This window comes from Labeo rohita, chromosome 16 (genome assembly GCF_022985175.1).
Source record: "Labeo rohita strain BAU-BD-2019 chromosome 16, IGBB_LRoh.1.0, whole genome shotgun sequence".
In the NCBI taxonomy this organism is placed as follows: Eukaryota; Metazoa; Chordata; class Actinopteri; order Cypriniformes; family Cyprinidae; genus Labeo; species Labeo rohita.
In genome coordinates this window covers 36750048-36763407 of record NC_066884.1, presented here as the reverse complement: position 1 = coordinate 36763407, position 13360 = coordinate 36750048, and the positions used below count along the sequence as shown (strand labels likewise).

The following is a 13360-nucleotide window of genomic DNA, read 5'->3' as shown; positions in this document are numbered from 1 at the left end:
AGTGGTGGCTCCATATTAGCTGGTACTTTCTTTGGCACGTCTTCCAATGAAGACAGCAGAATACAAAGTGTGCTTGAACTAATAAAACAAGCTTTCATGGGGGTTTTTAATTGTTTCTTCGATAGACTCGTAATCATGTTCAGAGTCAGAGTCTGTAGTTGCTGTTTTTGGAGGAAGAAAAGGAAAGAAATAGCATAGATTAGTATACGTTATATTTTAGCTTCCTGTTCCAAACATTGAGGTTAAAACTCATTGGAGCAACAAATGTCTTAACAAATGCAAAGAGAAACCAACCTGATTTGTGTACTGCCATGGGGCTTTTCACATACGTATTTTGCGGGCTGACGCTGTCTGTTATTGACATGCTTTTCCTAGGCAACACAGGAGGCGGCTGATCTGGGGTCTGGTGAAGTTTCACAAGAAAAAAAAATTGAAGTTTTTGTAAGCTGCTGAGCCAGCTAAACAAACGAGAAAAGAGGAACATGACGATACTGTGTTTCGTGTTCAGTAATACACAAGCGCATAGTAACCATCCCACAGGGTTTTTGCAGCAGACTTTATAAGTGATGTTTTATGCATGTAAGAATTAACCCAAAAAAGGGAATCATTTACTCAAGCTCGTGTTGTGCTAAACATGTATTTTGTTCCACCGAACAAGAAAAAAATTACATATAACAATGAATGACATGCTCTTTATATTAACAGTAGTATTTGTAATGTTTTTAAAGTATCTTCTGCTCACCAAGCCTGCAGGTATTTAATCCAAAGTACAGCAAAAACAGTTTTTTCATATTTTTACTATTTAAAATAACCTTTTTTTCTATTTGAATATTTTAAAATGTAATTTTTATTCCTGTGATCAAAGCTAAGTTTAAGTTTCATTACTCCAGTCACATGATCCTTCAGAATGTATTCTAATATTTTGATTTGCTGCTCAGAAAACATTTATTATTATTATTATTATTATTATTATTATGTTGAAAACAGCTGAGTAGAGAAGAACAGCGTTTATGTGAAATAGAAATCTTTTGTAACATTGTAAGTAGCTTTATCATCACTTTTGATCAATTTAAAGCACCCTTGTTATATATATGTATGTATGTGTGTGTGTGTATATATATATATATATATATATATACGCACACACACATACATATACATGGTGTGAAAATAAATTATACAAGCTGTTTATTTTGTCAATCTCATAATTGTATAAGGTGGCAGGGGGGGCCTTTTTTTACCCCACACACGGCGTAAAAGTTTTTTTTTTTTTTTTATAATGTTTAAGTTAATACTTGTTCAAAACAATGTGCAAAGTCTGTACTATTTTATGCTTATTTTGATAAATAAAATTATTTTTTGTTCAATTAATATACTGTCATTAAAATGTTAATATAAAACATTTTTAACAAAAACAAAATCATTTCAAAATGTAAAGATTCTGAAAGCATCAGAGGAGATCCCATAACATTTTAATATAGATGTACAGTAGTAGCAACAAATTATATTTTATTATATGATATGATTAATATCATGTTTTTAAATATGATGGTTTCATTCTAAACATGGTGATTATTTCTAAGATGGACACCCAACATAATATATATTTACCATTTGAATCTAACAATGTCATGTCAACAAATGGAAAAGTCAGCCTTCTATTAATTATCATGTTAATTATTGTGCCTTTTAGCCCCAACAGCAGGGGCACTTTTTATCCCAAATACCATACTTTTACATATTCTTTTGTTATTTGAAAACTGCTGTTTTATCTTAAACAAAACTGAAAATCATTAAGAAGACATTTGTCTCAAGTTATATTAAATAATTTTAGCGATTCTCATTTGCTACTACATCCACAACATTTTTAAAAACAGCAAATATTAGATCAAGTAAGCACAGAATCGATTTTGCTCCGCTGCCTGAGATTGCATCAAGGATCAACCAATATCGCTAGTGTATGTTAAAAAGCGCTACGCCACGTTTTTCTGCCATCTAGTGGTTTAGAGGGTAATAATATCAAAGACGCCTTTTACCCTGGGGCGCCTTTAGCCCCTTCGTACCCTATATATACAGTCATGGCCAAAAATATCGGCACCTTTGCAGTTCTGTCAGAAAATGCAACACTTCTCGGAAAATTGTTCCAATTACAAGTGTTTTGGTATTCACATGCTTATTGTTTTTGTTTGCACTGCAACAAGACACGCAAAAAAACAACAAAAAAAAAACAAAGAAGAAAAGTCAAACTTGATCAAATTTGACAAGAACTCAAAAATGGACTGGACAAAATTAATGGCACCTTGTCAAAATTGTAAGAAATAATTGCTTTTCAAGCATGTGATGCTCCTGTAATTTGTATTTAGACACACCTGTGGCACTTAACAGGTGTGGGCAATATAGTAATCACACTTGCAACAGGTTAAAATGGAGACAAGTTAACTCAACCAGAAAGCTGCGTCTCCACCAGAGGTCATGGGTCTTCCAACAGGACAATGACCCGAAACACACTTCAAAAAGCACTCAGAAATGGTTACAAACAAACTGGAGAGTTCTGAAATAGCCAGCAATGAGTCCAGATCTGAATCCCATAGAACACCTGTGGAGAGATCTCAAAACAGCAGTTGGGAGGAGGCATCCTTCAAATCTGAATGACCTGGAGCAGTTTGCAAAAGAAAAGTGGTCCAAAATTCCAGTAGAGAGGTGTAAGAAACTCATTCATGGTTACAGGAAGCGACTGATTTAAGTTATTTTTGGTGAAAGGTGGTGATACCAAATATTATGTTAAGGGTGCCAATAATTTTGTCCAGTCCATTTTTTGGGTTGTGTGTGGAATTGTATCATATTTGACTTTTCTTTTTTTTTTTTTTTTTTTTTTTGTTCCAATGCAAACAAAAAATAAATAAATAAACATGTGAATACCAAAACATTTGCAACTGCAACAGTTCTCTTGCATTTTCTGACAGAATTGCAAGGGTGCTGATATTTTTGGCCATGACTGTCTGTGTGTGTGTGTGTGTGTGTGTGTATATATATATATATATATATATATATATATAGTCATGTGCATCATTCCAGAATAAATCAGTCTTTTCATTTTATTTTATATTTCTATATTCAAAATTTCACTATTGTAATAGCTGTGTGAATGCCAGCTGAAATGCAAAAAACAGTGTGTAAATGCATCTAAATCCTGTAGTGTCTTATTATTCTAAACAAATTAATTAAATCTAAGAATCTGACATTCAAAGATGTGTTTAGTGGAGTTAGAAAATATGTGCCCATATAAAAGGTAAACCCAATATAAGGGGGAAAAATTATTTCTGCCACTAAATAATTGCCTACATTGATTCTTTTTAGAGAAATATCCATCTATTATGCTGTGCTGACTATGCATAGACATATACAGTTGTGCTCAAAATTAATCAAACCCTTGGTAAATATGATCAAAGGTGACTGAAAATAAATCTGCATTATCCATTTGATCTTTCATTCAAGTTTTTTTTAAAAAACTGAAAGTGGGGGTAAAACACATTATATTTTTCTCTAATGCACAATGGCCACAATTATTGGTAACCCTAGAAATTTTCACAGCTTTCTTTTGATCATGTTTACCAAGGGTATGAATAATTTTGAGCACAACTGTATGTATGGACAAAGTAAATGTTTGTTGATGTTTAAAAATGTAATATATAGTATATATAATTCTGCTAAACATCTTTTGTTTCACAAAATATATTGTATGGATTTGGAACGAGATGATGATCAAACATGAACTATTTTTTATAAATTGAGTGCTATAATATAGCCCAAGCTTTAAAAGAATTGTTTTAAATTGAAGATTCATTATTCTGTATGGTAATTTGCTGCCGAGGTTTTTCTGTATGTTCCTTTTAAGTTACTCTTAAGTATTAATCGCTGCACTTGTGGTTTGGTGTTTCTTTTAATTAATTTATTTATTTTCTTCCTTGGTACTTATGCTGTCACTCAAGCTCTGTAATGTTATTATTTCAAATAAAAAAAAACCCCATCACAAAACAAATTAATTGCTATGTTTTAACTTTTCCGTGTAAGTATGTGAGCAATAGATTTTTCCATCATTCAGTAACATGAACCACAGAGGGGAATTTGTAAAATGCAGTAATAGATAATCCTGTAATGGCTAACCTAAGAATAACTCGTTATGAAACCTACATATTTATGTTTGAATACATTTCTGTTTTAGTAGGTGAATAAAATCGTTCATGCTTACATCCTCTGGCGGAGGTGGAGCAGGAGCCCGTTTTCCCTTTGTCAGACCCAGCGAAAGGTCGTCGAGCTGTTTGGTCACAGTGCTTTTTAAGTTTTGTGATTTAGATCCAGGCTTGGGGGACCTTTTAGGCAACTCTGAACTGGATGGCTTCCTCTTTGGTGGACGAGGAGGTGGTTCCTCAATTTTACTTATAAGTTTATGATATTCATAGTAGAATTTCTCTGTCACTTCAGTGACTGTCTCTACATGAAGCTCTGGGGACTCATCACTGGACCACGGCAGACGATCGGACGTGAAACAGAGAGACATTTGTAACCAGCTTACTGGCAACTCGAAGCACCAGTCTGGTTTATGTGGTAGGCTCGTTAACACCGTGGTCTCTGTGAAAGTTTCCTCAAGCTTAAGTGCTGGTAACCCCATTAGGGGATCTTTTTCTAGCTCTTTATCTCGGGTTACGACTTTAATATCCAGAGGCAAAGAGCTGCTCAATAATTCTGTTAATTTATACTTCTTGTTGTCTGAAAGCTTTTCTACAAAGTGACCTGGCATAAAGAGCGGCAGAGATATTTCCTCACTATCATCTTCCTCATCTTCCTCTTCATCGTCGTCCACCTCCATAGTCCGTTTGCAAATTAGATTTTCGACTTTCTGAGCAGCTCCAGATTTATCCTTGAGTCCATCCATCAGCGACATTCCCAAAACCTCCAGCTGCTCACCGACACTGAGTGCAGGCATTCCCTCTTCCTCTACCTCCTCACAGTGCCGAGTCACACTTACTTTTAAACCTGGAGACTGAGAAGACGCCAAGTATAGCTCATAGACTGATCCGAATTCCCGGGCCCTCCTTCTTATTCGTCCACCATACCCCTTCGAGATGATGAAGTACTGTTTTCCCTTCCTCCCTTGTGGAGTTGAGGCTAATATCAGTGTTGTTGTGCCACACCCATGTAACACGAGGCGCCTGCCTCTCTGCAGTTCTTGGAACCAGCTGCAGTTAAAAAACTGATTGCCTTCTGGGCCATCGAGGATCTCCGCCATAGTCGGGAAGGATGCTTTTGGCTGACTCGCAACTTCAGTCATTGATAGTGGAGTTATGAAAACTAAATCCTGGCTCTGTTCTGTCACATCTTGGACGTCCACTTCCAGGCTGGATGGGAACTTGACAACGTTCTTCCTCACTATTTAGTAAAAAAAGAATTTAAAAAATCATGAGCAAACATTTATTCCAGAACCATTTCCATGCATCAAGCCTCTATGATTAGGGTGTCCAATCCTGCTACCGGAGAGCCAGTGTCCTGCCGAGTTTAGTGCCAAGCTGCCCCAACACACCTGCCTGGATGTTTCTAGCAATCCTGAACACCTTGATTAACTGGTTCAAATGTGCTTATTTAGGATTAGAGCTAAACTCTGCAGGATAATGATCCTCCAGGAAGACGACTGGACATCCCTGTTCTGACACATTTACTCAGTCCCACTTGTCGAGGACTCCATTTCTGTGCCAACACACCAGTGTGTAAATTCAGGTAAACTAAAAGACCTTGATTTGCTGGTTTAAGTATGTTGAAACTAAACTTCAAAGGACAGTGGACCTCCAGGAGCAAGATTGGACACCCCTGCTCTATGACAGGTGAAGTCCCACTTGTGGAGGACTCAAACTCTGGTCCAACACCCCAGACTGTAGTTTTCGGGTAAACCCATAGACCAGGGGTGCCCAAACTCTGTCCTGGAGGGCCGGTGTCCTGCAGAGTTCAGTATAGTTAACCTGCAGTAGAAGGATTGGACACCCCTGCTCTATGACAGGTGTACTTTGTCCCACTTGTGGAGGACTCAAACTCTCCTCTAATGCCCTAGCCTGTAGTTTTCAGGTAAACCCAAAGACCTTGATTAGCTGGTTTAAGTGTGTTAGAGTTGGTACTAAACTTTGCAGTATTGTGGACCTCTAGGAACAGAAATGGACACCCCTGCTGTGTGACAGGTGTACTTAGTCCCACTCATGGGGGACTCCAACTCTGCACCCTGTGGTGCCCTGTAGTTTTCAGATAAACTGCAGGTTTAATAAAAGTCATTGATTAGCTGGTTTAAGTGTTTTAGGTTGGAGTTGGAACTAAACTTTGCAGGATAGTGGACCTCTAGAAGCAGGACAGGACATCCCTGCTCTATGTCAGGTGCACTCAGTCCCACTCATGCAGGACTCCAACTATGCATCAATACACTTCCCTGTCACTTTCAGGTAAACCCAAAGACCTTGATTAGCTGGTTTGAGAATGTTAGAGTTGAACTAAACTGAACTAAAGGACAGTGGACGTCCAGAAGCGAAGTGGAGACCACTGCTCTATGACAGGTGTAATAAACTTGTAGAGAACTCCAGCTCTGCACCAACATTCAAGGTCTTCACGGGTCCACTTGGATCCGAAAACCTAAGGTCTGACCCAAGACCCGAGCGGGTTCAGGTCCAGAACTTCTGCAAGTGCCTCAGATATCATGTATATCTGTTCAATATTAGTGGCCTGGGGTCTCGGGTATTAAAAATAAATGTGTGGGGTTTTTTATAATGGACCCGAATTCTGTTAAACTATCCCAGATGCATAGCCTATTTGTGTGTTAATTTTTGAGAAACACACTTCACTAGAAATGGGGTAAATAACGTTGCAGTTTCGTTTATTTTTCCAATCCACTGGTCACAATTAAAAGTCAAACTCAGAGATAACATGTATCTGTCCGGAAGGCAAAAATATAGAGTAATAATAAATAAGTAAATAAACTGAATGAATGTAATCGAGCAGCAGCCAAACCTGGGTTCAGTAGGCCCTCACTAAAGAACACAAGATCCAGGGGGCGAGGTTGGATCCACATCGGACATATTTAGGAATCCACATTACATATTTAGGAATATGTAAGGTGGGAGGAGTTGGATCTGGATACAACCTCGCCCCCTGGATCTTGTGTTCTACAGTGAGGACCATCTTGCGGAGCTGCAGGCTGTGCGCACATCAATGCCTTTTACTTTTGGGGCCAGTCGGGTTTGAAAATAAATGGCGTCGGGTCAGGTTTATCTTTTAAAATAATTTATTTATGCACGTTGGGTTTGGGTAAGAAGTGATTTGGGTCGGGTATGGATTTTAGGACCTGAGAAGACCTCTAACTGACACACCACTCTCTAGTTTAAACTTTGCAGAACAGTGGACCTCTAGAAGCAGGACTGGACACCACTGCTCGATGACAGGTGTACTCAGTCCCACTCATGGAGGACTCCAACTTTGCTACAACACCTTGGCCTGTAGTTTTCAGGTAAACCCAAAGACCTTGATTAGCTGGTTTAATTATGTCAGATTAGAGCTGGAGCAAAACTTTAAAGGACAGTGGTCCTCCAGGAGCAGGATTAGACACCCATTCTAGTGTGTTATAGTTGCAAATAAACTCTGCTGTCAAAAGTCCCTTTTAGGGAAGTCAGTTCACTCTGTGAAACATATTTGCAAACCCTAGTGTTTGATAAAATGCAAAACTATCTGATCTGTGTAATATAGTTTTGCTTGCATCATTCTGGCTAGATTCTGGCTCTGATATTAGTCTGGTTAGACACCTTTTACTTGAAAATGGCAGCTGCTAGCACGCTTATTTTCTGCAATAATCCAAAAGCCAATTGAAAAATCCTATTGGGATTTTGTTGAATGTTTAGCAAGTAACACTGTTGTACTTACTGTGCATAATGGCACTAATTTCATACACTGGGCTGAAAACCAACAAGCTTCCACCGCTCTTCTCATTTATACTGCAAAAGCGCCGGCAGCTCAGTCTGAATGATGACATGATTTCCTGTAGAGAGTAACCGCGGTCACCTTGACACTCATAAAACTCTCCTCTGAGGGATAGAGGAAGGAGAATCTCTGCAGAGGCCATGTTCTGCCCCACCAGCTGACACCGTGCCAGTCTTTTTCCATTTTTGGTGACCTCCACTGACAGCAGGGTTAACTGTTTTCCTGCAGGTAGTGTGAAGTTGTCTACAGTCAACTCATTTTTGCACATGAAGGTGAAGGAGCCGCAGGCGTCCACTCCAACAGGACACAAACCCACAATCTCCTCTATTGTATTGTATGGTAGGTCCTCAGCGACGAGTCTGAAATGACCTAGAGAGATGCAGAGTGCGTTAAAATCGATAAACTTGCCCAGTTAGCTTTTGGTTTACAAATTAATTTCCTAGAATAACAGATAGCTTGAAAGCTTAAGCTCTTAACTAGCACCATTTTTTATTTTATTATTATTTATACTTAAATATTTTTAGGGGATCAGTCTAGTTCAGACAGATTTTCAGCTGGAAGTCCAGTTTTTCCGCCATTTTGGTGAACTCCTCATAGGCCTTTTGTCCAGTTCACTCGAAACTTGGCATGCATCATCTAAAGACCCTCATGGCAAAAAAATCGATAAGAAATCGAAATCAAAAGGATTTCGATCAGTGAGCCAAAATGTTCGAAGTAGGCGGGGCCTCTTTTACTAAAATGGCTGTAACTCTTGAATGAAATGAGGTATTTTCACCAAACTCAGAACACATATGAATGAGCTTCTTTGGTTCTTCTTTCGATCTTTGGTCAAATTTTAAAAATTGGGGAGTTTGACCACTTGGTTGCGCTATAACAGGAAAAAAAAAACATGAAAATGGCTGTAACCACACACCCAATAATCCGATTGACTTGAAATTTGGCATGCAGTGTCTTTGTACGAGGTCCCATCTATATTCATAAGGGCATTTGTGTATCTCAAAAAACAAGGCCCGCCATCAGCCAATCAACTTTGAGCACCTATTAGAAATAATTAATGAAGACTGATCGGAACGAAACTCGATGGGCCTGTTTGGCTCATGGTTCTAGAGGTCTGTGAGAAATTTGAATGAAATCAGCCACTAGGTGGTGTTTTCGAGTTATACGCCTCGTATATCACGATTTTTCACACATACACACAATATTCATATCATATGTTAGATCTCTTTATTCTGAACAACATTGCCTCTAGAACCACTGCTGTCAATTAAAGGGTTTGTTAAATATTTGACATTATGTAAAAAAGCTACTTTTTCGAACTCGTTCTAGGCGGTTCATCTGATTTTCACCTAAATTCATACAGACCATCTTCAGATGGTCCTAACAAAAAGTTATCAAAAAACTCAACCATTCTCAAATAACACGAATGAATTCGATGAAGCCAAAGAAGACATTAGGCTATATCTCAACGCTTTATTGTATTTAGTTCAAGCTTGGAGTTTTTATGACAACCATATCCTTGAGTTACCTACACAGGTTCAGCACAGTGCCACCTAGTGGTCAGGAGATATGCAAAATGATTCTAAGCCTGTTTTTCTGCAATTCTTTGGCACCAATCTGTGTGTCATCGTCACCCCTAGTTAACCACACCACATCAGTTTGGGAGCTACTGATTTTATTTATGCTTTTTCAGCATTTTTGGGTGAAATAATCTTAAAATGTCTATAACAGCTCAAGAGTCTTAAAACGGTTCAACCCCGCTGACTGCTACTTGCAGCTATATTTATGTAATTGTTTTTAGTAAATAATTTCTTCTTTCCTACAGTTTGGATTTAAATGCATGATTACAACTTAAAGCATTGTTTTGTTTGAACACCCTGGCACAATGTAATAAATGATGGATAGGATAGGACAGATAGAATCTCTTTGCCCAATGGTAAGAAAACAATCTTTAGAATTCCATTTGGTGATGTTAACGCTGTAGAAATAACACACTTTGCCATTATTTTCATAAATGCATTAAATGGAAAGTACAGCTAAATCTACAGTATGTGAACCGTGTCCCAGGTTACTTCTAATCATATGGGCTGTTATTTACTCAATAATGTAAATCTATGTTCAATAACCCATGAAGTGGTTTAACTAAGCCCAAATGCTTAACTCTGGTTTATAATAATTTACTTATACACATGTTGCTGTTGTTTAGTGGCTCACCTGAATATTCAGTAGGCAATTCAAATGACGTTCCGGTGTCAATCTCTTCACAAGACACAGACAGGAGCTCTAAACCAATGATCTTTACCAAATCTCCAGTAGATAAACACACTTCACTCCCTGAAAGCTCATAAATGGAACCTGAAAAAACACACACACACATCATCATGACCTATTTGCATAACTTCCTGGGTTAATTTTAATAGGAATTTCCTATAAAATGTTACAATAGACTTTGATCAGCCTAGCCTCCTGAGAACCATAAAAAGTTGTAAATTTCCTCTTTTTTTATCATCATTACAATGTTTGGAGCATAAGAAACAAATGCCACAAACTAATTTAATAAGAACATGAAAACAAGATGATCAGTATACCAGTCATTTTTTTAGGTTCCAGCCTACTTTTTTTCTATAATTTGCCCTGTGTAAAACAGAATAATGAGAATAATGTTGGAAAAATATAGAAAACATTTATATATTGCATTCTGTATGCATACTAGTGCCTGCATTTAATAGGCGTTTAACGGAAATCTGAGTTTTCAGGTCTTCAACTGCTCCAGGAAACTTGCACTTGAACCAAACTTTGCACAAAGATTTGTACAAATATTCTCAACCATCGTATAAAAGATATTATAGAACGATTTGATATACTATTTTACTTGAAATATTGATACATAATTTATTTCCCTATTCACTTATTTTGTCTACCTAAAATGCCTGATAATCATGAATGATGTCCTGGCGTCCATTACGGAGGACGTGTATGAAATTGATGCGTGTCTCACAACAGAAAGTCATGCTTTGAAATCCCACTAAAGTTTTGCTGAGATATTCATTTAAGACAAACAATTTGAAAAATAATCCACTTTAAATTATACAAAATGTTATTATATTCCATAAGAGTGTTGAATCTATTTATACAGAGAATGTCTGACATTATTTAAAGTTGTCATTATCGAACCTGCAAAAACAGGACTACAAAACCAAATCTCAATGAGATCCATATATCACAAAGCTGAATGAAAGATGAAGATTTCCACTGATGTATGGTTTGCTAGGATAGGACAATATTTGGCTGAGATATAACTATTTGAAAATCTGGAATCTGAGTGTGCAAAAAAAATAAATAAAAAAATTGAGAAAATCGCCTTTAAAGTTGTTCAAATGAAGTTCTTAGCAATGCATATTTACTAATCAAAAATTAAGTTTTGATATCAATAATTCTGAAAAGAAAAAACAATAATTTTGACCCCTACAATGTATTGTTGGCTATTGCTACAAATATACCCGTGCTACTTAAGACTCGTTTTGTGGTCCAGGGTCACAAATCGCTAAAATACAATATCCTCTACAGAGGACAAAAGATACGGATATTAAATAGATCTTTCTTTGTGATAGATCTTCCTTTTGTTCAGTGATGTACTTTAATCAAATATACAACATCCTCTTTATTTAAAGGCTTGGGTTTTCGATATTTCTTGAATGACAGACAACTTTGATACTGTGCTGAGGTCACAATTCAATGTAAAATATGACTTCTGACAACCACTGACTTAAAGTACACAGTCATGACTTCTGTAGTTTTATGCATGTGTAAAAGCAAATTCGACAGATAAATAAACATAATACTGCATAAAAAGCTGTAGTATATGAATCAAAATTATCCTGATGTGCATGAACTACTTGTGTTCACATTTGATTTGAGATCACCCTTTATAAGAAACAATCATTATAAACTATTGTTTTTTGAAGGCAACAAAGTTGAGACTAAACCCGACCGCTCATCCGGTCACACATCTACTTGTACTGAAAATGCACAGCGTAAACCACACTGCGATGAAAAAAAAAAGGATCTTAAACCACATGTCCTGTTTGGGGACCCCACTGCCATTTCAATAACACAAAGACACAGTTTATGCTGAAGTATGTGATTTTAACTTGGTGGCACGCTCAGCAAACGTTACATTACTTGAGTTTGGGCTTTCAGAGATCCCAGACTTAAAACACAACAATGTGCATTCCGGTTTCATATGTATTTTTCACTCTGTGTTTGCAAATGTAAAAAATAGGTCAGATTTACTCTAAACTGAAACTACATTATACTGGGCAAGTGACATCTCTAAAAGGTGCATGCCTATTTAATACAGCGGGTTGCAGCTGTAGTAATATTTGACAAATGATTGTTAAAAGAATGAGTGAGTTTAATTTCAAAATGATTTTTTTTTTTTTTTAAAACCATTGTACATTATCAAGGTCTCTGGGACCAAAGTTAGAGTCAATCTCAACACAGCACAGCGTTACAAGAACATTCTTGTTCCTTATTTTACAAAATGATGACGGCTGGAAGATACATAAAACTGGACAAATTATTAACAGTCACAATGCAAAATAAATGTATGGATATAAGAGAACAAACATACACACAAAATTATTGGGTGAAGAACAATATTATCTTGTTTCTTTTTTTTTTATGTCTTTAAAAAGTCATGCAGAATATGCAGAGAGAGAGAATAAAATCACATAAACCTACCCTGGAAATAAACCCCAGAGCAGATCTGCAGGATGCGGGGTAGAGACTGTTGATCCAGACATTTGATGAAGTCTCTCAGAGACTGGAGGTCTCCCATCTCTCTCAGCTGACAGACAGTCACGCACTGAGCTGATATTCAGCTTGCGCACACTTAAACTATATAGTTCAGAGAGGAAGTCTCAGAGGGACTCACCCAGAACCACAAACATCATAGTGAACTGCACACAATCCTTTTATTTGCATATATTTATTCATTTATTTATTTAAATAGATACATTATAGTTAAACATCAATTATTGTATATATGTACCTTGTGTTTCAACATATAATAGCTGCGTTAATAATTAACGTTTGTGCGGTTTCACTTGTTGTAGTGTTGTCCTGCTTATACAATCGGAAGGCGAAGTTCCAAATCCTTTTATGGTGAAGGCTTAGCTCATGAATATTAATTAAGCAATACTGCTATTGGTTAATCTTCCTAAAGGGGCGTTCATTTGCGGCCGTCATTCACCGCTGAGGGATTCGTTAATTCGCCCGTTGCGTGACGCCCACTTGCTTTTAAGCCAATGAATCGCGAATATTGAAAGAACGTCGTGTTACATCGTTAATATTTATT

The 13360-nt window shown here is 37.1% G+C and overlaps 1 protein-coding gene across 1 annotated transcript; it reads right to left on the bottom strand.

Moving 5' to 3' along the window:
- Positions 1–18: 18 nt before the first annotated feature.
- Positions 19–12893, bottom strand: themis2 (thymocyte selection associated family member 2). The gene is made up of 6 exons (XM_051131680.1): positions 12745–12893; positions 10216–10356; positions 7948–8373; positions 4250–5427; positions 295–403; positions 19–161 (listed from the first exon to the last, which is right to left on the bottom strand). Exons 1-6 carry the CDS (start codon positions 12839–12841, stop codon positions 79–81), a joined length of 2034 nt encoding a protein of 677 aa, XP_050987637.1. The 5' UTR covers positions 12842–12893; the 3' UTR covers positions 19–78.
- Positions 12894–13360: the final 467 nt, after the last annotated feature.

Bases quoted from the DNA above. Each gene is read 5' to 3' on its own strand.
- themis2 (XM_051131680.1), bottom strand. From the start codon at position 12,841: ATGGGAGACCTCCAGTCTCTGAGAGACTTCATCAAATGTCTGGATCAA. The intron at 8,374-10,215 runs GTGAGCCACTAA...GCATCTCTCTAG, and splicing joins ATTGCCTACTGAATATTCAG to GTCATTTCAGACTCGTCGCT. The intron at 404-4,249 runs GTAAGCATGAAC...AAACTTCACCAG, and splicing joins CTCCACCTCCGCCAGAGGAT to ACCCCAGATCAGCCGCCTCC.